We start from the raw sequence: 25,282 nt of genomic DNA on the forward strand, positions 1-25,282 counted from the left end.
TATTTGGTATTAAAACAAATAGGCATCTGATGGAGTAGGATGCAAACGGCCAGGAATGTTTTAAGTTAAACCTACGATTTAAAAGAAAGTTCAGGATGGCAAGCTAAAATGTTTGCCCCAGACCCTAGGGGAAGGGAGGCGCGATCACCCTCCTCTCCTTTGGGGGGGGTTCTTCTTGGGGGGCTGGGGGGGGTTCCTCCATGGAAACGGGCGAAAATTGCTGCCGGCGTCCGGGAGCTGGGAGCGACGCACCCAGGCCTGCGCGGAGAGAGGGAGAAAGTGAAGCTGGGAGTTGCCACTCCCAGGGACTTGCTGGAATGCGGTTGGAGGGGGTGGGGGTTGGGGGGGGCGAGCTGAGAGCGCGCTTGCTCCCAATCACAGAAGGAGGAGGAGGAGGAGGAGGGCTGCCTTGAGGAAGTACAAGAATGAAGTTGTGGAGCTGAGATTCCCCTCCGTCGTGCCCACGGAGCCGAGACGAGCCCCTGAGGCCGCCGACCGCTCTAGCGCCCGGTGCCCTTTCCGGCACTAGCACCCGGCCCCCTCCCCTCGCCCGCCCGGCGCCCTCCCCGCCCGGTCCAGCCGGAGCCATGGGGCCGGAGCGGCAGTGAGCACCATGGAGCTGGCGGCCTGGTGCCGCTGGGGGCTCCTCCTCGCCCTCCTGCCCCCCGGAGCCGCGGGCACCCAAGGTGGGTCTGGGATGGGGAGGGCAGGGAGCGGCGACCGGACCCTGCCGCCTGGGACCCCTGCCGATGTCCCCGGGCAGGCGCGGGCAGCGGGGGGCATCGAAGCTCCCTGATCCCAGGTTTCAGATAGTCGGGGCGCTCGGAGCCGCAGGCCCTCGGCTCGGAGGGGCCAGAGAAAGTGGGGTAAGAGGGCGATTACGCCGGAGCGGCTCTAGATGGGACCGGCGCTTTGCAGGCTCCGCGAACTTGTCATAAAAGTTCTCTGAAGTTATTCAGAAAGTTTCCCTCAAAGGGTGAATTGCATGGTGTGTGTGTTTTCCCCTTTCTTGAGCCCCTCAAGCTCCTCTCTCAAAGCCTTTCCAGTTGGCAACCTCCGCCTCCAGACTGGACTGGGCTGGATTCCTGGGGGTCCCTTCTGCCCGGCCCCCTCCCCGCCCCCTTTCGGCCAAGTGGGTTGAGTTACTCCGGCTTCGGGCAGGATCGGGGTGCGGAAGGGGGAGGTGGGGAAAGCAACCTGTCCAGTCGGAGCCGGGGAGCCAAGGGTGGCCAGTACGACTGCAGCGTTGCCTCACCGGAGCCGGGGGTGGGGGAAGGGGGAGAAGTTTGTTTTGAACAAGTTTCCTTAGGGCCGACTTAGGGACTGTGTGCTTTGTCACTTGGAAAGCGTGGGCCACGGCGGGGGTGGCCGTGTGTTTTCTGGTCTGGGGCATTAAAGCGGGAGGGTTCTGAGGGAGGGACTCCTGGGCAGTGGGAGGGAGAGGGGGTAGCTAAGGAACAGGGAGAGACGCAGGTGTGCTGGGCGCCAGGCTCCTCTGCTTTTCCTTTATGCTGTGTGTGGGGAAGAGGGGGGGACTATGTGTCTTCCCCATCTGTCCATCTAGATGCATAATGATTAAAGCTAACACGTATGGGAAATGCACCCTCTGTTAGGTGCTGTGCATGTTTGCCTGGGTTCCCTCCTTTTAGCCTCAGAACAACCCTATAAGAGAAGTCCTACCAGTGTCCCCATTTTCCAGGCAAAGACCTGGGCTTCAAGAGGTGAAGTGGCAGCGTGTAATTGGTGGGTCCTGGATTGGATTCCAGCTTCCCCACCAGCTCAGCGGTAAAGAATCTACCTGCCAATGCAGGAGATGCAGGTTCGATCCCTGGGACAGGAAGATTGGCAACCCACTCCAGTATTCTTGCCTGGAAAATCCATGGACAGAGGAGCCTGGTGGGCTACAGTCCATAGGGTCGCAAAAGAGTCGGACATGACTTAGTGACTAAACAACAACCACAGATGGGATCCAGGCAGTTCGACCCCCAGCCACACCTTGGAAAGCACTGTATTCATCTACCGTGAGCGCTGGGGGACACTGGGCCCTGCATCGCTGGGTTGTGGGGAAGCCAGAATGAGAATGTTCTAGTTGTGGTGGCTGGTCTCTACGGATCAGGGAGTCTGGAGAAGGGGCGGGTGTTGGCCTGTTTGTGCGTGCCCGAGGCCCCTCTGTCAGGGCTTTGCTGTGTTGTCTGAGGGGCTGCTGTGTCAGGGTGTTCTTGAGTTGTGTGGTCTCTGTGTTTGTGTGTCTGGGCTTTGTGTGGCCTCACGGCGGTCACCCTGCTGAACTCTGCCCTCTCAAGGAACTCCCTCTAGAGCTGCTGTAAACAGCGGGAGGTGGCCCCACGCCGCCTTCTCTCTGAGCAAGGAGCCTCCCCATCCCTTCCCTGTTTGCCAGGCGGGCCTTTGGCTGAGAAGAGTGAGGCAAGTCTGGGCTGCCAGGCTGAGCCGCTGCCCTCCTCACCTGGGCCTGGGAGTTGAGCAGGTGAAGCGCAGCTAGGTTGCTGCAGTATTGGGTACTGGGGGCTCCTCGAGGCTTCCTGACACCTCGGCCCACAGTGCTGGGTGCTGTGAGAGGCATACTGGGCAGGGGAATGGCTAAAATGGCAGAGACCCACCCAGCTGCCTCTAGCACTCCCAGTATATGCCAGGGCTGAGGGGGAAAGGGAGATGGGGGGAAAGCCCAGGGGGTTGGGATTTTCTTTTCTTACAGTCAAGGTTTTGTAAAATGCAGTAAACACGTCTTGGACAGACCATACTTTAATTCCTGAAGGATTCTCCCCCACAGTCTCCTTCCTTGTTTTTGCTATGCTTAGAGAAAGTAACCTCATTCTACTATTCAATAAAAAATAATAATTGAAAGCTAGGCTCAAATGCCAAAAGAGAAAATACATTGTATTACAAAGTCAAATACAAAGGGCTTTTCATTTTCTCTTGGTTTGGAATTACCCAAACTCCTGCTTTATGGACTTAACTTTAGAAAAGTGCGGCACGCTTTCTATTTGCTAAGTTCTCATCCATTACAGTTTCATTGCTTCTCTGCAACAATCCTGTGAAGCAGGAGCACAGATGAGAAACTTCTCTGAAGTTCAGAGAAACAAAGTGACTTAGCCAAGGCTTCTCAGCAACCCAGTAATGTCCAGGGCATTTTTGGACTCTGATGAGGAGTCATCAAGAGTTGATCAGAGGGACTTCTCTGGTATTTCAGTGGTTAAGAATCTGCCTTCCAATACTGGGAACACACCTCAGATCTCTGGTTGGGAAACTAAGATTCCCACATGTCTCAGGGCAACTAGTGAGCCCAAGAGCCCCTGCACTCTGGAGCCCGAGCACGCCACAACTAGAGAAGCCCGCACACCACAAGGAAAGATTCCGCATGCTGCAACTAAGACCAGACAGAGCCAAAAAAAAAAAAACAAAAAAAAAACACACCACAAGGAAAGATCCCGCATGCTACAACTAAGGCCAGACAGAGCCAAAAAAAAAAAATTGTTGATCAAAGTGTTACGCAAAGCCTCAGGGGCAGTCAGGTGGCCAGACTAGGGCAGAGGTGCTGTTTGTTATTGTGGTGAAAATAAGGGTGAGCTGCGCCCCCAGCCCCAGTTTCCCTCTTGACTTTGGGTTCTTCCCTTCCATGTCCAGGCCCTGTCTGCCCTCCTCTTGTGCCCTCTAGGCTTGGCAGGGGATGGAAGGCCGGAGTCGGGCAGAGGCCCAGTGGAACCAACAGGGCTGCAGGCGAGGGAGGGACCAGTGTGGGGCTGGCGCTGGGGCTGGTATAGGGCCAGGCTGGGTGTTCCTGCCCCTGGTGCTAGCATGATCGGCAAAGAGATCCCCCCGTCTGTACTGTGGGAAGCCCCTCCATGTGGACACCTCCATCTTTCAGTAGGCCACCTTTTCTCCCCACCCCTGGGATGAGAGGCGAGGTAGGGAGAGGGGTGTGTGCTCTCTTAAGGAGTGGGAGAATTATAGCCAATGGTTGTGTTGCCCCAGCTCTGTTGACAAAGGCTTGTCATGTTTGCACACTGTTTCTTGATTCATTATCTCATTTAATTTTCATGTAATTTCTCTGCAGAGAGTAAGAGTTGTTATTGTTTATCATCCGCACCTTACAGCCAGTCAGGTCAGCAAATATTCACTGAGCGCCTGCTATGTCACGGGTACTGCTAGGCATACAGGTGGATCTGATTTGACCTCTGCCCTGGAAATCCAGGGACTTGATCAGGGTTACACTGGGAGCAGCCCCTCCAGGGTTCTGGCCTAACTAGCTGAGCCCAGGCCCCTGTCTGATCCAGCAGGTGTGTGTGCTAGGTGAACCTTGATGTCACTGGAATGGGCTCTGGCCCCGTGGGTCTGAGGCAGGTGACCTTCGGGGATGCAGGCAGTGTTCATGGAAAAAAAGAAGTGTTGGCTTTTGTGCGGGTGAGCAAGAGAGGCAGGTGAGGCTGAAGGCTGGTGAAAAGGAGAGAACCCACTTGAGAGCCCCCTAGAGCTGGGACCTGACCACTGACATTCAGTTAGAGAAACTTGGGGACTGTGACCAGCCTCTGGGCAGAGGGCTGGGCACAGTGACCTCAGCTGGTCCCTGTTGGTTTGGAGACTCTTTTTTTTAAAAAAAACTGATTAATTAATTTTTGGCTGTGCCGGGTCTTGGTTGTCGCGTGTAGGCTTTCTCTAGTTGCGGCGAGCAGTGGGTTACTCTCTAGTTGCAGAGCTCAGGCTTCTCATTGCAGTCGCGTCTCATTGTGGAGCACGGGCTCTAGAGTACATGGACTTCAGTAGTTGTGGCTCACAGGCTCTAGCCTGCGGACTCAGTAGTTGTGGCACAGGGGCTTAGTTGCCCCGTGGCATGTGGGATCGTCCTGGAGCAGGGATTGAACCTGTGTCCCCAGCATTGACAGGTGGATTCTTAACCACCAGACCACCAGGAAAGCACTGGTTTGGAGACTCTTGCTTGGAGTTCATTCATTCTGCCATTCCACAAACACTTATCCAGGGCTCATTGTGTCCTTGGCTCTGGTCTGGTCCTGCCTCACGCTGTCTTTGCTCCAGAGATCTGGCTCCTGAAGGGCAGGTGCTCTGGAGACAAAGCTCTCCTGTGTGGGACAGGACCTCCTACTCTGGAGGAAATCACTGAGGGAGAGTGGATATGGGGACCACGGTGAGGACTGAGGAGAGGGATATGAGTGAGAAGATGGGGGTGTAGAAGTGCTTCTTGGTTTCATATCAGGTTGGGGGTTAGTCCCCAGGCCTCCAGGGAGTAGGTCTCAGAGTCCCAACTTTACCACCTGTTGCAAACAATTAGTCTTTATTTTTTGACCGCATGTGGGATCTTCATTCCCCAACCAGGGATCGAACCCGCACCCACTGTATTGGAAGCTCAGTCTTATCACTAGACCTCCAGGGAAGTTCCCACAAGCACTTAGTCTTAATCAGATTCTAAACGGCCACAAACAAACCCGTGGGGCGGGGCTCCCTCTCTTTCTGGTCCTCCCGCCCAGCTCAGCCACTCAGGCCTGGAGCCTGTTGTAATCAGTGGCATCAACAGAGCTGGTGTGTATTTACCTTTGCACAGGGTGTGGGGTGGGGCGTGTGTGCAGTTAGGCCTAGTGGAAGGAATGTGGGATCTAAAGTCGGGCAGACTCCAATTCAAATTGTGCCTCTATTGCTCACAGCTTTATGATCGTGGAAGCATAACTCCTGGCAGCCTCAGTTTCTGTAGATCCCAGCCTCTGGGGGCTGAGGCTCCACCCAGAGTGCCTGCTCCACACACGGTAGACGCTCAGTGGCCCCTGTTGCCCCCAGGGTTCCTGTTGTTGTTTTCCCATTGCCCGGCTACCGCAGCTGGTGTGTCCCTTCCAGGCGGCAGAGGCCGCAGTGGGTGGAGACGGCCCCTGCCCCAGCTCGCCGGTCCCTGTCCCTGGCCTGGGCTAGGGCCTTGGGGTCCAGACCTGGAGACAGCTGTGCCTACAAAGCAGCTGAAGCTGCCGAGGCCGGGGGAGGTCCTGGCAGCGGGCGTTATTTTGGGCCTGGCCCGCCACCCCCGGATCCTGTTTCTCTTGGGAGTCTGGGGGGAGGGACCCTTGAGTTCTATTTCTGGGCCCTCCCCTTCCTCCCTCTTTGCTTTCTTGCCTCCCTGGCCAGAGGGGTGGGAAGAGAGACCACTCTGGGTGTTCCTGCTGCCCGCTTGTGGCTGTTGACCCAGGCTGGACCCCTGGGGCTTGTCCCCCCAGCCTTTCCTCCGATTTCTGGGGGCAGAGGGTGTCTCTTATTACCTCTCAGGATTTGACCTTAGGCTCCAAGTTGTGGGGAAAGCAGAAGCCCTGGTGTCAGACCCCATAGTCAGCCATTGTGCTGTCTCCCTGAATCTGCACGTAGTCCATGGGAGGTGGAGTGGAGACCAACAGGAATTCCAGACAGCTCAGGCACCTGTGGATCTGTGGATCTGGGGGTGCCCTCCACCCACCTCCCCCGGCACACCCTCCTGGGCAAGACGCGCCAGGTGATTCATCTTCTCACCAGAGCAGAAAAACGAGTTCCACTGGGCCCTTTAATCTCCCCCCTGCTGGTAGGCATGGTGCCAGCTTCTGCCAGAGTGCCCCCTTACCAGGGGTAGTTCACCCTTTCTAGTGTCCCTGGACTTAGTGGGTACTTCTGGCCTCAGGGACACTGGACTGGGGTCCAGGTGGGCTGGGTAGCAGTTCATCTTGATGCCACTTGGCTGGTGGTTGACAGTGGGCAGGTACACAGGGCTGACGTAGTGCCCTTGTGGCAGGAGTTTCGTGGCACAGATTCTGCCAGCTGGTTCTGGAGTCTTGCCCTGAAGAGGTGGCAAGGGTGAGGTACCAGCAGAGGAGGCTTTTGGAGCAGGCAGCACTCTGGCTCAGTGTCTGCAGCTTGGGTCCAGACACCCAGAGTTGGGATCTGACGCTCCTTTTCTCTGCTGGGGAAATCCCAGAAGTCCCTGCAGTGACCAGGCCACTGGTGGTCCCCAGGCCCCAGCTATGACTCGAGCTGACCCTCCTTCCCCACTTTCTGGGTGGCATTGCGGGGGTGGGTATGCCTTGCCAGGAGGTTGGCATGTGGGTGGCATTGTTTGCTCAGGAAAGGGGAAGGGGGTATCCAGAGGATTCATGATTCATCATCGCCTCTCTTGGGGGATTTTTACCCATTGGCCCTGAGTCGTGCCTTTGGGACAAAAGAAGGCTTTCTTTGCCAGCCAACACCCTGGATTGAATGGGCAAGCTCCCTAAGGCTGGCCCAGTGGGACCCCCTCTGGATGCTCAGGACGGGCCAAGTTGGCGGGAGGGAACCTCTTCCCTGATTTCCCCCCCTTTTCCCAGATTTGCACACTTTGTTTTGCTGTTGCACGTGGCCGGTTGGAGAAGCTCACTGCGCAGGCCCTTTGACCATCTTCTCTGTTCCACAGTGTGCACCGGCACAGACATGAAGCTGCGGCTGCCGGCCAGTCCCGAGACCCACCTGGACATGCTGCGCCACCTCTACCAAGGCTGTCAGGTGGTGCAGGGTAACCTGGAGCTCACCTATCTGCCTGCTGATGCCAGCCTCTCCTTCCTGCAGGTGAGGCCCATGGGCAAGACCCAGCCAGGCCCTGCTTCCTGCTGGGCTGAGCCCTCTGCCTGCAGATGGGTGGTAGAAGGTTCCCGCCTTACATTTTCTCTTTCGTTGTGGCTCCTGAACCAGGAAGTCACTTCTGATGTCTCACCCCATCCATCCTACACTAAGACCAGTTGACTCTCTGTCTACAGTGTGGCTGACTGTGGACATCTCTGGGTGGAATGCATCTATTCCTGGGCTATATTTTTTGCTCTCTCACCAGAATGATCACCTTCTGGTGATCATTCTGTCCAACTGTCCCAGCCACTGTCCCCTTCCTACCTGGTGTAATGAAAGGCTTGGCAAGTTCTGAGTCCAGTTCTGCCACTGACAAGCCCTGTGAATGTGGTCTAGGCCCTGGTTTCACTGGATCTCAGTTTCCCTATCTGTATATTGGGAGCCGTGAGTGCTTCTCTGGTGGCTCAGATGGTAAAGAATCCACCCGCAATACAGGAAACCCAGATACAATCTCTGGGTCAGAAAAATCCCCTCGAGAAGGAATTGGCTACCCACTCCAGTATTCCTGCCTGGAGAATCCTATGGACAGAGGAGCCTGGTGGGCTACAGTCCATGGGGTCGCAAAGTACTGGACACGACTGAGTGACTAACACTACATTGGTAGCCATAGGCATACTTGGACTCCTCCTGGGGAGCCCATTTAGATATCATGTGGGAAATATATGTGAAAAGGTCAGGAACAGGAGAGCTAGTGGAAGCCAGCCTCTGGGTTGTGTCCCAGAGCGGGGCCAGGTGTGCGACGCTTAGTCCGTTGAATCCCAGACATCATCTCGTCCAGGCATTTCCTTTATAGATGGAGGAGCTGAGGTGTAGAGAGGGTGGGGTGCCTGCTCACAATTGACAGAGTGCTGCCCCCACCCCCTCATTTTCTTTCTTAATCATACTAGAATTTGGTCCTAGAACCTGGTTTGGGGAGGTGGTAGGCAGACTGCTTGGCAGCTGGGCCCTTGCCCAAGATCCCCAAGCACAGGGGACCTTGAGGAGGTCTTGGGGGTTGGGTAGTAGTGGTCCAGGGCCCAACCTGCCTCAGCCCTCTCCTCCTCTGTCCCTTCCCAGGAAATCCAGGAGGTGCAGGGCTATGTGCTCATCGCTCACAATCGAGTGAGTCAGGTCCCACTGCAGAGACTGCGAATCGTGCGAGGCACCCAGCTTTTTGAGGAACACTACGCCCTGGCCGTGCTGGACAATGGAGACTTTCTGGAAAGTGCTGCCCCTGCTGCAGGCACAGCCCCAGGAGGGCTGCAGGAGCTGCAGCTGCGAAGCCTCACAGGTGGCCATCTTTATCGTGGAAACTCTCTGCTGGTTGTTGAGAGCTGGCCAGGGGTCCCTACTAGCCAAGGGGTGACTGTGTGAGTCAGAACTGGGGTCCCTTCCGGATGGATGCAGGTGGAGCTAGGAAAGGCGCCCTTGTGAAGATTCAGAAAGATTTCCCCTCTTCCCAGGAAGTCACAGCTTGCACCAGCCCGCATAGTTTGATGATTAGGATGCAGGCTGGATTTTTGCCCGCTTCTTGGCTGAGTGCACATGTACAGTGAACAACCCGTGTAACTGTACGTGGCAGCCCTGAAGCAGACAGAGTTTCAGACTCTGAGTGCCCCGTGCTTTGCATGCATAATCCCATCAGTCCTGCCATAATCCTGCAAGGGAAACATCAATGTTCTTGTTTTACAAATGAGAAAACAGGTTTACGGAGGATAAGTCGCACAACTAGTTAGTGGTGGTGAGGCTGGGTTTCACACTCTTTTAATTGCTAAGCCATGTGCACACAGCAGAGGTGGAGGAGAGGAGGCGGTGGCATGGACAAGTCACTCCTCCCTGGATCTTAGTTTGTGGGTGGTATTGATAAGGCTCAAAGATGCTGAAGGGGTGTTCTCTGCTCCCCGAGGAACCCGGGGTGTGTTTCAGAGGCCTGCTCTACTTTTAGAAGGCAGGCAGGCCCCAGGGGAGATAAGAAGATGCCAGATGGGGGAAGAAGCCCCTGATTATTGCCCACCCCACAGAGATCCTCAAGGGAGGGGTCTTGATCCAGCGGAACCCCCAGCTCTGCCACCAGGACACGATTTTGTGGGAGGATATCTTCCACAAGAACAACCAGCTGCCCCTCAAGCAGATAGACACCAACCGCTCACGGGCCTGTAAGCCTCGTTCCCCGCTGCCTGCAGCCGCCACCCTTTCTCACGCAGCCCAGCGACCCCAAACTCCTGGCTTACTCCTTGCCCCACTCTGCTGCCGCACTAACAGCACCCATCTCCCCTTTCTCTGCGTCTCTTCATCTCCGTGGTTCTCTGTCCTGTTTTTCTCTGCTTCTAGATCGTGTCCCTGGCTTTGAAGTCCTCTTTTCCTGCCTGGGTCTGTCCCTCACTGTGCATTGCACGTCCTGGTCTTGGTCTCGCTCACTACCTCTCTGTTTCTTCCTCCAGGCGCACCCTGTTCTCCAGCTTGTAAAGCTCCCAACTGCTGGGGAGAAAGTTCTCAGGACTGTCAGAGCTGTGAGTTACAGGCTGCACAGGGTCTGGAGGGCAGGGGATGAGTGACACGGGAGGGCTGTGCCAGCCCTCGGCCTCTTCCCTGGGGCAGGAAGTCTCCCTAGAAGGTGGGGCTGGTGCCTAGACTGCCGCCCAGCCCTCATCCTGCCTCCACTTGACAGTGACGCGGACCGTCTGTGCCAGTGGCTGTGCCCGCTGTAAGGGCCCACAGCCCACCGACTGCTGCCATGAGCAGTGCGCTGCTGGCTGTACTGGCCCCAAGCACTCTGACTGCCTGGTATGTGCCCTCTGGGCCCCAGCCCTCAGGCTGCAAGGGGAGGGGCATCCCATCCAGTGTTGTCCTATGGCTCTTGGCACGCCAGGGCCAAACAGCCCAGTGCCCACCCACTGCCTGTCCCCCAGGCCTGCCTCCACTTCAACCACAGCGGCATCTGCGAGCTGCACTGCCCAGCTCTGGTCACCTACAACACAGACACCTTCGAGTCCATGCCCAACCCCGAGGGGCGTTATACCTTCGGTGCCAGCTGTGTGACGGCCTGTCCTTGTAAGTGCTGGGGAGAAACACAGTCTTAGTAATTTTGCTGGGGAGTTTGGTTTATATAAATGGGAGCATGTTGTGAGTATTGTCTGCCACTGGCTTTGGAGAGCTCATCATGGCAGTTTGTGTCAAGCTGCCCAGTTCTTTAAACAGCAGCGGAGCAGGCGGTGGCAAATAGCAGCTAAGAGCCCATGCTCAGGAGGCTTGTGTTCAAGACTTGGCTCTCAAAAAAAAAAAAAAAAAAGGCCTGGCTTTGCCACTTACTAGTCATGTGAGCTTCTTGCTGCATCTCGGTATCCTCATCTGTTAAATGCGGGCAAAAATAGTCCTGCTCTCCTAAGGTGGTTATAAAGTTTAAATGAATTAATATTTGTGAAACTCTTACAACTGTGCCCAGCCAGTACTCAGCACTCCTAAATGTTAACTTTTACTCTATGGTCAGATGGATCTGAGTTTGATTTATTAGCTCCCCTGTTTACTGATAAGCATTCAGAGACTGGCCTTGGATCTGGGGACTTCTTTGCTCCTCTTGTGGGAGATAGCAGTGGGCTCTTGGGTGCTGGTCATACGTTCCCTATGGTGGGCTCGAGTACAAACTGTAGGGTCAGGCCATTTGGGTTAACATCCTGGCTCCTCCACTTTCTAGCACGATGACCTTGAGTAATTTACAGAAAACTCTGTGCTTTGATTTCCCTTTTGGCAAAATGGTAATCTAACTGTACCTATCACATAAGGCTTTCATGAGGAAAGGACGAGTGTCCAGGGCTCAGGCATGTTGTAAGGGCATTTCAGTCTCAGTTGATATAATTCTTATTGTACTGCCTGGGCATGGTGACACGGCTCATGGTGGGTGTGGGGGTGAAAGGCCAGGATACATGGACACACGATCTTGACCTCCTCAGACAACTACCTGTCTACGGATGTGGGATCCTGCACCCTGGTTTGTCCCCTGAACAACCAAGAGGTGACAGCTGAGGATGGAACCCAGAGGTGTGAGAAATGCAGCAAGCCCTGTGCCCCAGGTACCCAGTGGTTGCCCCCTGAAACAGCCAGCCTGGCCTAGCCCACTGCGCCACCCTTCCTCAGACTGTCCTGGGACCCAGTCCTTTTCTCCCACTGACTCTGCCCCTGGCCCACAAGTTCCCCTGTGTCTCCTGTCAATGTGGGGAGGGGGCGTGTGGACCCAGGAGGGGACTGTGGACAGGATCCAGGAGGTTGAGTTCCTGGTGCTCCATGTGGAGGCTGAATGTCCCTGCCCCCTCCCCACAGTGTGCTATGGTCTGGGCATGGAACACCTGCGGGAGGTGAGGGCGGTCACCAGTGCCAACATCCAGGAGTTTGCCGGCTGCAAGAAGATTTTTGGGAGCCTGGCGTTTCTGCCAGAGAGCTTTGCAGGGTAAGGATACTCGAAGTTAAGGGTGGACACACAGCCTGAGACAGCATTAGGGCAGTCACTGAATCCTGAGGTGGCAGTGTTTCTAGGGGGTGGTGGGAGACAGAAGAGGGAGACCCAGGATACAAAGGAAGCTGGTGGAAGACCAGCTTGGCTGGGGTGGGGTGGCCATGGGGGGAAGTGGGGGTGGGTGGGGGCGGGGGAAGGTTTTTCTCGTTGTTTTTGGTTTTTGGTTGTTTGTTGTTTTTGGCCACATCATGTGACTGGCTGGATCTTAGTTCCCCGACCAGGGATTGAATCTGGGCCCTTGGCAATGAAAGGGAGAAGTCCTAACTGGACCACCGGGAAATTCCTGGAATTTTTCTCATAAATGACATGTTATCTATAAACATGCACTTACTTGTATGGAGGTCACGCCATCCAGATAAAGTAAAATTCTCTGTGAGTTCACAGTAGCTTTATTCATAATGGCCGCAAACTGAAAATAATGCAAATGTCTATCAATAGCTGGACTTCCCTGGTGGCTCAGTGGTAAAGAATCCACCTGCCAATGCAGGAGATGCCAGTTTGATCCCTGGGTTGGGAAGATCCCCTGGAGGAGGAAATGGCAACCCACTCCAGTATTCTTGCTCGGGAAATCCTATGGACAGAGGAGCCTAGAGGCTACAGTTCACGGTGTAGCAAAAGAGTTGGACATAACTTAGTGACTAAACAACAACATCAGTAGCTGAATGAATAAACCCAGCTTACCCTTGGGCCTCATGGGTTTGAACTGCTTGTGTGTGTGCTAAGTCACTTCAGTCATGTCTGCCTCTGCGACACTATGGACTATAGCCCGCCAGGCTCCTCTGTTCGTTAGATTCTCCAGGCAAGAATACTGGAGTGGGTTGCCATGCCCTCCTCCAGGGGATCTTCCCAACCCTGGGATCGAACCCATGTATCTTATGCCTCCTGCATTGGCAGCTGTGTTCTTTACCACTAGCACCACCTGGGAAGGCCTTTGAACTGCTCGGGTCCATTTAAATATGAACTTTCCCCAGTAAATCCATACTGCAGTACTGCACAATCTGGGGTTGCTGGAATCTGAAACTGTGGATGCAGAGGGCTGACTACATAGTTATACTGGGGTTTTCAACTTCAGAGAGGGGTTGGGTGCCCCTAACCCAGGCATTGTTCAAGGGTTAACTGTAAAAAACGGTATATCCATACAGTGAAATTCTCAGCAATGAAAGAAACAGCCTATGGATACACAGAACAACATTATGCTGGGACTTTCCTGGTGGTCCAGTGGTTAAGACTTCGCTTTCCAATGCAGGGGGTGCGGGTTCCATCTCTGGGGAGCTAAGATTCCCCCATGACTTATGGCCAAAAAAAAATGGAACATAAACAACAATAAACACTGTTGTAACAAATTCAATAAAGACTTTAAAAGTGGTCCACATCAAAAAAATCTTAAAAATATTATGAAAAGTGAAATAAGTCAGATGAGAGGTCCATGCTGTGTGACTGCCTTTATTCCAGCATAGGCAAAACCACTGTGTGGTAACACAAGTCAGAACAGCGATTGTGCCGGGGGAGGGCCTGGAAAGGAACGCAAAGGACATTTCTAGGGTGACGGACTTGTTCTGTGTATCCCTGGTGGAGGTGGATATGTGAATGGATGCATTTGACAAAACTCATCAAACTGCACACTAAAAATCTGTGTGGTTTCTTGTATGTGAATTATACTTCAGTAAAAGTGTGTATTACAAAAAGGAGAACATTCTCTTCACTTCCTCCACCTCTACTCCCCTTTCCAGAGGAGACCACTGGTAATGGTGTGTGTTCGTCTAGACCATTCATACGTATATAGACCTACATGCACAGAGAAATGTAGTTCTAATAATTTGGGGGGGAAGGTTGATTTAAAATGTGAGCCTGCTGTGAATATTGTCTGCCCGTGGCTTTGGAGAGCTGAGTATGACAGTTAGTTCATGTTCAGCTGCCTTGTTCTTTCAACAGCAATGAAGCAGGTGGCAGCGAACAGTAGCAGCTAAGAGCCCAGGCTGCCAGGGTTTGAGACCTGGCTTCTACCACTTATTAGTCATGTGGTCTTTCTTGCTGTGTCTCAGCTTCCTCATCTGTTAAATGGGGGCAGAAATAGTCCGCCCTCATAAGGTTGTTATAAAGTTTAAATGAGTTAATATTTGCAAAGCTCTTATAACTGTGCCCAGAAAATACTATTTGTTTGGCCAAAAAGTTCATTCAAGTTTTTTCCATAACATCATATGGAAAATCTCAAACAAACTTGCTGGCTAATCCAATACATGCTCCTAAATGTTGTTTTTCATCAATAGTCTGAATAGATCAGGGTTACATTTAACAGCTCCTCATTTACTGATGGAATATTTAGGTATTTAATTTAAAATATTAAAAAATTTTTAATTTCCTTAGGTGTTTTATTTTCCCTCTAACAAACAGTTCTCCCTTGTACATGCCTCTGGAAACAGGGGCCAGTGTCTTTCCAGGGCACATTCCTAGAAGTAGAATTTCTAGATCAAAGGATATACATATTATTTTGATAGATCCTGCCAAACTAGGGCCTGGGCTTGAAGCTCAGGATGAGAACAGCCAGCCTTGATGGGCAAAGGGTTTAAGTGGAGGGGACGTGGGGGAGGGTGACAGGGCCAGCTTGTGGAGCAGATTGTACCCACCCCCTTCCTGGCCCTGCTGCTGCTGCTGCTGCTAAGTTGCTTCAGTCGTGTCCAACTCTGTGCGACCACATAGACGGCAGCCCACCAGGCTCCCCTGTCCCTGGGATTCTCCAGGCAAGAACACTGGAGTGGGTTGCCATTTCCTTCTCCAATGCATGAAAGTGAAAAGTGAAAGTGAAGTCGCTCAGTCGTGTTCAACTCTCATCAACCCCATGGACTGCAGCCTACCAGGCTCCTCTGTCCATGGGATTTTCCAGGCAAGAGTACTGGAGTGGGGTGCCATTGCCTTCTCTGCCTGGCCCTGCTGACTCCTCCCCTAATCCTTCTTCTAGGGACCCAGACTCTAACATCGCCCCGCTGCAGGCTGAGCAGCTCAAAGTGTTTGAGTCTCTGGAGGAGATCACAGGTGGGCCCTGTCTCTCTGAAGCCTGCTCTCATGGGGCTGGGGGTTCTCATCCTGGCCCCATACCCCAGCCTCACCCTGTGCCTGCAGGTTACCTGTACATCTCAGCGTGGCCAGACAGCCTGCCTGACCTCAGCGTCTTCCAGAACCTGCGAGTAATCCGGGGACGAGTTCTGCATGAGTGAGCACCAGGGGAGGGGTTCCCTGCGGAGAGGAGCTGCCCAGGGAGGTCTGGGAGAAGTTTTGGGTGTATGTATAGTGAAGAGAAGGGGGTTCCTGTTCTCCGGGGACTCCAGCAGGAACCTTTCCATGGGAGTTTGCAGCGTGTGCTGGGGACAGGAGGAAGACGAGGGCAGCTCTGGCTGATGGGGGTGGTCAGCGGTGCGCTGCCCCCCTGCATTTATGCACCCCCTCGACTCCCCCACAGTGGTGCCTACTCGCTGACCCTGCAAGGGCTGGGCATCAGCTGGCTGGGGCTGCGCTCGCTGCGGGAACTGGGCAGCGGGCTGGCCCTCATTCACCGCAACGCCCGCCTCTGCTTCGTACACACGGTGCCCTGGGACCAGCTCTTCCAGAACCCCCACCAGGCTCTGCTCCACAGCGCCAACAGGCCAGAGGATGAGTGCGGTAAGACAGAGAGCCCGGCGCTGCATGCTCCGCGTCTGCCAGCGCGCTGGCGCGCCCAGGGGCCTCTGGCGGCAGCCATCGACTTCCCTGTGCATGCGCACTGCCAGTCCCAGGCGCACCATCGCTGACCCAGCTCTGGCTGGCCTGGCCTCTTGGCGTGGCTTCTAGCTGGGTCCAGCCACGCTGCCTTGGCATCCCTCCCTTCCCTTTCCTCTGTTCTTGGAACCTCATAACTTTCTCCCTGCTGTGCTCGGCAGCTATCCCGCCTCTCTAGCCCAGAGCCACGCCCACAAACTCAGTCCCGTCCCCCCCCCCCCCCTCCGCCCCCGCCTCCCTGAGACCTGGAACCTCCCATAAGAGTCCCCTCTGACCCCTTCCTCCTCACTGCAGTGGGCGAGGGCCTGGCCTGCTACCCACTGTGCGCCCAAGGGCACTGCTGGGGTCCCGGGCCCACCCAGTGCGTCAACTGCAGCCAGTTCCTTCGGGGCCAGGAATGCGTGGAGGAATGCCGAGTACTGCAGGGGTACGCGCCGGGCGGAGGAGGGGGCGGCCAGGAGGTGGAGGGAGGTGCACAGGGGCTCCTTCCAGACCCCTTCACTGGCTGTGCTCCCCTCAGGCTCCCCCGGGAGTACGTGAAGGACAGGTACTGTCTGCCGTGCCACCCCGAGTGTCATCCCCAGAATGGCTCAGTGACCTGCTTTGGCTCGGTGAGGTGCTTGTGGGCTCAGAGCTGAGTGGTGGGAAGCAGGGCGGGGTTGGTGGGGGGAGCTGCCAGGGACCTGGCCAAGTCCAGTAAAATATCCCTGAGGAGGGCTCCAAGCCCTGAACAGTAGGAGAGTGGAAGGAGGCTGGGATGCTTCGAACGGCAAGAACTGTGGACCCTGAGACCCTTCCGACCATGCAGAAGGCCCAGGGAAGCCTGTGTGCTTGGCTGTGGCAGTGTCAAGGCGGTTAGACCTGGGCGCTCAGGCATCAGATTACCTGGTTTCAAATCCAGGTGTCACTTCCAATCTAAGTTGGCTCACTTGTGAAATCAATGTTATGCTAGTGCCCACCCCATTGGGATACAGTAAGAATTAACTTAAAATAGGGTTTGGCACTGTGCCTGAGCACTGGGGAGCTGGGTGCAGAACAGGGGTAGCAGACATAGCAGGTCTGGAGCTGTTCTAAAAGCAGGGTGAAAAGTGCTGCCGAGTGGCCATGGGAAGCACCAAGGGGACCCAGGGGCCTGGTCTTGCTGCCCCAGGAGTATCGGTGCCAGCCCCCCACAAATCCTTTCTTCCCTCCCAGGAGGCTGACCAATGTGTGGCTTGTGCCCACTACAAGGATCCTCCCTTCTGCGTGGCTCGCTGCCCCAGTGGTGTGAAGCCTGACCTCTCCTTCATGCCCATCTGGAAGTTTCCAGATGAGGAGGGCATATGCCAGCCATGCCCCATCAACTGCACCCACTCGTGAGTCTGAGGGCCTTCCCCATATAAAGAAGGGCTTGTTCCAGGAGCCTCTCTGAGGCTCTTATTGTAAAAAGTGGGACATCTCTGCCTTTGCTTACCCCAAGGCCCTTAACTTTTTTATCTTTTTTTTCTTGATCACAAAAGTAATACATATTATTAAAATTTTTTTAATTAAAGCATGAAGAATAAATTAATAGTATTAACAGTTCTATTCCACTGTTAATAACTTGCCATATTTTCCCTCCAGTTTATATGTGCATATGCTAACATATGTATTATTATATAATATATAAAATATGTTTATATATTATTTTTATTCTCTAATTCTTATCTGTGCACATTCTGGTCTATATTTCTTTTTACAAAAATAGGAGCATAGACCATACCTATTGTTTGCAAATTGCTTTTTCTCACGTAACACTGCAGTTCTTGCAATGCTTTTTCATGTCCTAATGCAGTGATCCGCCCTGTTCTTTTTATTTTTTTACTTGGTTGTTTTTGATAACACGTGGAACACGTGCATACATTCTTGTAAGACACATTTTCAGCAGTATCAAAGTAAATAGTGTAAAGCAGAAGTGCCCTTTCTCCCACTGCCCCACCCACCCAGCCCCTCCCCTCCCTGGGGAGAACTACCAGGTCACTCTGGTATGTGCATTCCTCCAGGCTTTTCTGCACATGTTTACATAAATGCATTTTACGTATATGTTAGGTTGAGTCATATAAGATTGCTGTTTTTGGAAATCAAAAATGATCAAGAAACAACAGTTTCATATAAGCTCATCTATTTCTCAGCAATTTCATTTGACTCATATACACTTTGCTTCCCTGCACCTTCCCCCCTTTATGTATCTTGGAGGCCCTTTCCTGTCAATGCATATCAATCTACCTCCTTTTTTTTAAACTACTCAGTCTGCAATATGGAGTTATTTAGTTGTGTCCCTGCCTGAGAGTCTGACTGAACTTGTTTCCTTTTTTTTCTTTTTGGCAGTTTATTGCACTTGTGCTCCATGTACAAGTGAGCATCTTGTACATGCCCCCTAGTGTACAGGTGTTGGCATTTTTAGGGTTTATCCCCAGAGGTGGAACCGCTAGGAGGACAGCAGGAGTTTGCCCAACTACAGTAGTAGTTTACACTGGCATCCTCTACAGAGGAGATGGCCAAGCTCTTGAACTCGATGCTCCTTTGGGTGCCGCCACTTCCTACCCACCACAGGGAGGTACAAAGGATATGGGTTTACAGACTGGAGGACTCCCCTGTGGGATGGTGGAAAGAGCCCTGGTGACCTCGAACCCAGTTTCTGCCTTTGTCAAGTGGGGATCATAACCCAGTCACACCCACCTCCTGGGCTCCTGTGAGGCTGGAGTGAGTGTAGGAGGTGGTTCCCAGCCTTGTTGACGGGACTCTCTCTCTCCTGCAGCTGTGTGGACTTGGATGACAAGGGCTGCCCCGCCGAGCAGAGAGCCAGGTCAGCCTGGTCCCCAGAATGCATCCCACATTGCCCCCAGTCCCCCACTGACCCCTGGGTGGTCACTGCTGCTAGGTGTCATGTCCTGACATGACACGTGTCCTCCCCAGCCTACTCTTCCACTGTGGATGCTCCTTTCAATTAGCTTCAACTAGTGGATGGAGGGGCTTCCCAAGTGGTGCAGGGGTCAAGAACTGGCCTGCTAGTGCAGGAGACACAAGAGACCAGGGTTCAATCCCTGGGTTGGGAATATCCCCTGGAGTAAGAAATGGCAACCTACTCCAGTATTCTTGCCTGGGAAATCCCATGGACAGAGAAGCCTGGCTGGCTACAATCAATGGGGTGGCAAAGAGTTGGACACGACTGAGTGACTGAGCACGTATGTGCACACACATGCAGGGGATGGAAGGCCTGCTCAGCTTGCTTGGGGGTCAGGGAATAGGAAGACACCCAGCACCTCCCCACCCTGTATAGCTAGGTGTCTCATAAGGGACACAGGCAGCCTTCAACTCCCTGGGACTTGAGGCACGTTGAGAAGAGAGCATAGCTGCAGCACTGAGGGAAGGACAGTGAATACATCCCTGGGATCAGTGGGAGGCTTCAGGCACATGAGCTAGGTTTTGAAAGAGGGGTGGAAATGTCACTTGTATTAGGAGGAAAGCAACCAGGCAGCATGGTGAGGGGTGTCCAGAAAGTCTAGGATGTGTTTGCTGAAGATTCTGCTGTGGTGGGTAACTGACTAAGCACAGAGGAAGGAGTAGGGGGTGAAGTCTGAGTCAGGGCCGGATCTGGAGGGCATAGGCTCTCCCCTACCACGAGGCCACAGGCCCTGTGATGTCTATCACTGCCATCGTTGGACTTGATTTCTAGGCAGAGGGGTGTTTTGGGAAGGGTTTTAGGGAAAAAAGATTGGAGTGTATCCTAAGTAAGCATTTGTCCATGAAATAAGGGTCCATTTGAGGTCTGTGATAAGCCAGCCCTTGGCTAAGCAAGGGAGGGGAACAAGGGTGACGAGGATGTAGGGTCAGTGCCCAGGAGGGCCTTCTATCCCAGGATAAGCAGAGTCTTGAAAGATGACCTCATGCAGAAATGGTGATCCAGGCAGAAGTGTTATAACAAAGGCTGGGAGATGTGGAAATCGTGACCTATGGGTGAAAATTTTGGCTAGAGCATCAGAATCACTGTGGGCACATTCCTGGGCCCCACCTCATACCACAGTCAAAATCTCTGGAGGGTGGGGCTCCATACTCTCACAGGTTGACCAGCTCCCTGGTGAGTTTTGTCAGGAAGTTTGAGAATCCTGGGCTAGAGCCATGGGCAAGAGCATAGGCAACTTGCAGACGTAGGTGCAGAGGGTTTTGAATCCCAGCAAGGAGTCTGGACTTTATTTCCCAGACGGTGAGGAGCCAAGGTAGGTTTTAGAGTAGGTCAGACAGGACGGGAGCCTGTGGGTCACCCTTCTGTCGTCCCTTTCCAAATGCCAGTGACAGTCAGCCCCCTCTCCCTCCTCCCCCACCACCGCGCCCCGCCGTGGGACCCCTTCATCCCCCCTGCCCCAGACTGGTCCCCAATCCATGATCCTGGCTCGTGCCCCCAGCCCTGTGACATCCATCATTGCCGCTGTGGTGGGCGTTCTGCTGGTTGTCCTTGTGGGGCTGGTGTTCGGCATCCTCATTAAGCGAAGGCGGCAGAAGATCCGGAAGTACACGATGCGGAGGCTGCTGCAGGAGACGGAGGTGAGGCGGCCTGAGGGCCTCTCGCGCGGCCTGGGGTCTGCGGCCCAACCCGCAGCACTGACCCACTACCCCCTCACCCCAGCTGGTGGAGCCTCTGACGCCCAGCGGAGCGATGCCCAATCAGGCTCAGATGCGGATCTTAAAAGAGACAGAGCTGAGGAAGGTGAAGGTGCTAGGATCTGGAGCTTTTGGCACCGTCTACAAGGTCAGGGGTGGGGCCAAAGTCCCTGGGTGGGGGGTCCTAGAGGATGCTGCAGGGTGTGGCGGAGGGTGTGTTGGGACCAGGAGCCGGGGGTGGCGCAGTTGAGTAGGGCAGTTAAGGATAAGGGATTGGGAGTGGCCAGTGGGTCTAAATGGTGAGGTTGTTGCTAAATAATGGGGCTGGCCCAAGGGTGGGGGAGGGAATTGGGAGCCCAAGTAGTGGCCCCAAGAAGGACGGCTGCAGGTTGGATCTGGCCGGTCCTTCTCCTGCTCACATCCTCCTCTCTGCCCAGGGCATCTGGATCCCTGATGGGGAAAATGTGAAAATCCCCGTGGCCATCAAGGTGTTGAGGGAAAACACATCTCCCAAAGCCAACAAGGAAATCTTGGACGTAAGCCCTTCCACCCTCTCCAGCTGGGGGCACGGGGGACTGGGCTCTCTCTCTCTTCACTGGGGTTTTGGGGGACACCCTGTGATTCCCCCAAATCTCTACTCTTAGCCTCCCTAGTCTGTGGGCCATGGTTCTGGTTTGTGATGAATGGGATTGGATTGGCTGAGGGTCCCGTTACCATGGCTCAGCCCATGGGAGGGGTGTGTGGTGTGTGGTGGTTGGGGGTTAGTGGTTTCCCATACCCTCTCAGTGCGTGCCCTTGTTTCCAGGAAGCATATGTGATGGCTGGTGTAGGCTCCCCATATGTGTCCCGCCTCCTGGGCATCTGCCTGACATCCACAGTGCAGCTGGTGACACAGCTGATGCCCTATGGCTGCCTCCTAGACCACGTTCGAGAACACCGTGGGCGCCTGGGCTCTCAGGACCTGCTGAACTGGTGTGTGCAGATTGCCAAGGTATGCACTTTGGGGGCCAGGGCTCTGCAGGTGCCCTTGGGGAGCAAGCCTCTGGATAGGGAGGTTTCCTGGGAGAGTTTTGGCAGAGCGAGGTCCACACTGGTGCCTCTGACCCCAGGGGATGAGCTACTTGGAGGATGTGCGGCTCGTGCACAGGGACCTGGCCGCCCGGAACGTGCTGGTCAAGAGTCCCAACCATGTGAAGATTACAGACTTCGGGCTGGCTCGGCTGCTAGACATTGACGAGACAGAGTACCACGCGGATGGGGGCAAGGTTAGACAAGCGAACCGAGTGAGACAAGGGGGAGTGGGGTCTGGCCCCTGAGAGAACTCAGACCTGGTTGGAGGACTTCCTTCTCTGCTCTACCAGGTGCCCATCAAGTGGATGGCATTGGAGTCCATTCTCCGGCGGCGGTTTACCCACCAGAGTGACGTGTGGAGCTATGGTGTGTGATGGGGTGGGTAGGGAGGGTGGACAAGGAGCCATGGCCCTGGGGAGAATGTGGGTGGAAGGATGGGGTGAAATAATGGACACCTTTAGTATGAATATGAGAAGGAAGGAAGAGGCTGCCAGTGCCTCAAGCTGCCAGAGTCTGTGCACTTCTCAGGGATTGGGGGAAGACCGAGTTATCTCCTGCCCTTTGGCACTGCATCATTCCTCCTTCCCCCATGGTGCCAGGCTCTTGGGCAGAGCCTCTGAGGCTCCGTACACTAAAGCTGCCTGTGGTCCTCCCACCACTTTACCCCATCTCTGCCCCAGGTGTGACTGTGTGGGAGCTGATGACTTTTGGGGCCAAACCTTATGATGGGATCCCAGCCCGGGAGATTCCTGACCTGCTGGAGAAGGGAGAACGGCTGCCCCAACCCCCCATCTGCACCATTGATGTCTACATGATCATGGTCAAATGTGCGTTCTTGAGCTGTGTTGGCTGCTTGGAGGAGGGGTGGGTGGTTCTGGGCGGATGGGCCTACAAGGGGCATGGGGTGGGGCCAAGAGCATGGTGATATGGTTAATGGGGTCTCAGAAGGCTCTCCCTGCCCTTTTACAGTACCAGTCCAGAGGAGCTAGCGAGGGCCAGCTAGGAAAAAAGACTGATGCAAAATAAAAAGGGGAAACTAGTAGATTCTCTATCATCAGAGGGCTTTGGACTCTAGTGTTGTCTAGACTGGGGGTGAGGGTGAGGGGTGCTGCATGCAGGCTGCAGCCAGAACTGAGATGCCGGGCTCTTGCCCACCCCCAGGTTGGATGATTGACTCTGAATGTCGGCCGAGGTTCCGGGAGTTAGTGGCTGAATTCTCCCGCATGGCCAGGGACCCCCAGCGCTTTGTGGTCATCCAGGTACTGAACCTTTCACCCCATCCCGGCCTATGGCTAAGAGCACTCTCCCTTAGAAGGGAGGAAAGGGAGAATGATTCCTGGGTCCCAGGCCTCTAAGCTCCTGCCTGACTCATCAGACTTCTAGCCCTCCCTGAGCCACCCTCAGGAGGCTGTGTACTGGGCTGGGGAGAGGCTGCCACGCTGTCTCCCTCCTCCCCAGAATGAAGACATGGGGCCTGCTAGCCCCCTGGATAGCACCTTCTACCGCTCGCTGCTGGAGGATGACGACATGGGTGACCTGGTGGATGCGGAGGAGTACCTGGTACCCCAGCAGGGCTTCTTCTGCCCAGACCCTGCCCCGGGTGCTGCAGGCACGGCCCATCGCAGGCACCGCAGCACATCCACCAGGGTCAGTGCTCCCATCACATGGTGGTGGGTGTCGTTGGATACCTCCCCTGACTCCAGTGGACTAGGGTTCCTTCCTCCGATGTCCTCCAGCCATTACCTCTCATGAAGGAGGCCCCATTTTCCCTAAGAAGGATTCTTACTGCTTTCCAACTGTGATCCCATTCTTTCTACCATGCCTCTGTCATACATCAGAGATGATTTATCTCCTGGGACCCTGTCACTTCCCATGGAGCCTCCATCTCAGATCCATGAATGACCTCCATTTTGACCTTCTCTTGTCCTCAGAGTGGCGGTGGTGAGCTGACACTGGGGCTGGAGCCCTCTGAGGAGGAGCCTCCCAGATCTCCGCTGGCACCTTCCGAAGGGGCAGGCTCTGATGTGTTTGATGGTGACTTGGGAATGGGGGCGGCCAAGGGACTGCAGCCCCTCCCCCAACATGACTCTAGTCCTCTGCAGCGGTACAGCGAGGACCCCACAGTACCCCTTTCTCCCGAGGCTGATGGCTACGTTGCCCCCTTGACCTGCAGCCCCCAGCCGGGTATGAAGTCAGGCTCGAGCTGAGAGATTGGGAGGTGGGGGTTGGGGGTGCTCTGCCCAGGGCCTGCTGCAGGGCAGTTGTAGCAGCTGGGACACACAGATTCCACCCCCTCACAAGATTCCTTCTCTTGTCCTTTCAGAATATGTGAACCAGCCAGAGGTTCACCCACAGCCCCCCTCACCCCTAGAGGGTCCTCTGCCGCCTCCTCGACCTGCTGGTTCCACTCTGGAAAGGCCCAAGACGCTATCCCCTGGGAAGAATGGGGTTGTCAAAGACGTTTTTGCCTTTGGGGCTGCCGTGGAGAACCCTGAGTACTTGGCACCCCGGGGCAGGGCTGCCCCTCAGTCCCACCCTTCTCCAGCCTTCAGCCCAGCCTTTGACAACCTCTATTATTGGGACCAGGACCCATCAGAGCGGGGCACTCCACCCAGCACCTTTGAAGGGACCCCTACGGCAGAGAACCCTGAGTACTTGGGTCTGGACATGCCAGTATGAGCCAAAAGCCCAGGGCCACTGAGGCCCTACTGAACCCTCAGGGCGTGTGGAAGGCCTGACTTCTGGCCCACATCGGCACCAGGCAGGGAGCAGGCCCTTGGATCATGTCCAGGGGAGCCTGCCATGCCAGGAATCTCCTTTCCTACTTCAACTCCTAGATGGCTGAGAATGGCCCAGCCTGACTTCTTCCAGATCCTTGGCACTGAACGACTTAGGGAGGCTGGGCCGAGTGCAAAGAAGGCCCCAAGGGGGTGTCTAGGAACTACGGCAACCCATTCAGAGACTGTCCCTGAGACCCAGCTCTGTCCCTGGGAAGAAAGGAGCAGCAGCAGCACCTAGATCCAGTCCTTGTACAGACTGCTTTTTTGGTTTTGTTTTTACTTTTGTTTTTTTGTTTATTTGTTTTTTTTTAAATGAAATAAGGACTCAGTGGAGAGTGGGTAATGGCGGCGGGGGGGGAGGCAGTCCCTGGGATTGGGGGAGGGATGTCCTCCACACTCACTTTCTCCATTTGCAAATATATTTTGGAAAACAGCTGGACACCAGCCTATGTCTAGGGGTGGCTTGGAGCCGTCCCTTTACTGCTTACCTCCTAACTTACATTCAGTTCATCTTTCCTGGAGGGACTGGCTAGGAATCTTGGGAAAGCTTGAATTAGGAGCCTACTTCCAGTTTTCTGGCTCTTGGGTTGAGGGGAAACTGGGAGTTGGGATTCTGATCTGAGAGCCCTTTGAAAAGATCATTCTTAGGGAAAAAAAAAGAACTCTTAAGGCCACCCACCCACCTGAATGGGGTAATTTTCTCTCTCTAGGTAGGAGGAGTCGGGGAAGGACAGAGGAAACAAGAGGCACTGTCTACTGTGTGACTCATTTTTCTTGCCTTGGCAAGGAAATCACTGAATTAAGAGTAGCTAGGGACAGGGATGAAGAAGGCAATGGCACCCCACTCCAGTTCTCTTGCCTGGAAAATCCCATGGACGGAGGAGCCTGGTAGGCTGCAGACCATGGGGTCTCGAAGAGTCGGACACAACTGAGCGACTTCACTTTC

The 25,282-nt window shown here is 54.5% G+C and overlaps 1 protein-coding gene across 1 annotated transcript; it reads left to right on the top strand.

Annotated features, from left to right (window-relative positions):
• Positions 1 to 347: 347 nt before the first annotated feature.
• Positions 348 to 24,775, top strand: ERBB2 (erb-b2 receptor tyrosine kinase 2). Its single transcript, XM_027517048.1, has 27 exons — positions 348 to 686; positions 7,427 to 7,578; positions 8,689 to 8,902; positions 9,633 to 9,767; positions 10,053 to 10,121; positions 10,280 to 10,395; positions 10,521 to 10,662; positions 11,559 to 11,678; positions 11,926 to 12,052; positions 15,075 to 15,148; positions 15,236 to 15,326; positions 15,573 to 15,772; positions 16,163 to 16,295; positions 16,389 to 16,479; positions 17,063 to 17,223; positions 18,645 to 18,692; positions 20,290 to 20,428; positions 20,511 to 20,633; positions 20,923 to 21,021; positions 21,291 to 21,476; positions 21,595 to 21,750; positions 21,847 to 21,922; positions 22,237 to 22,383; positions 22,718 to 22,815; positions 23,015 to 23,203; positions 23,488 to 23,740; positions 23,880 to 24,775. The coding sequence occupies exons 1-27, from the start codon at positions 614 to 616 to the stop codon at positions 24,233 to 24,235; spliced, it is 3,768 nt and encodes a 1,255-aa protein (XP_027372849.1). The 5' UTR covers positions 348 to 613; the 3' UTR covers positions 24,236 to 24,775.
• Positions 24,776 to 25,282: the final 507 nt, after the last annotated feature.

Source organism: Bos indicus x Bos taurus, chromosome 19 (assembly GCF_003369695.1).
Source record: "Bos indicus x Bos taurus breed Angus x Brahman F1 hybrid chromosome 19, Bos_hybrid_MaternalHap_v2.0, whole genome shotgun sequence".
Lineage (NCBI taxonomy): Eukaryota > Metazoa > Chordata > Mammalia > Artiodactyla > Bovidae > Bos > Bos indicus x Bos taurus.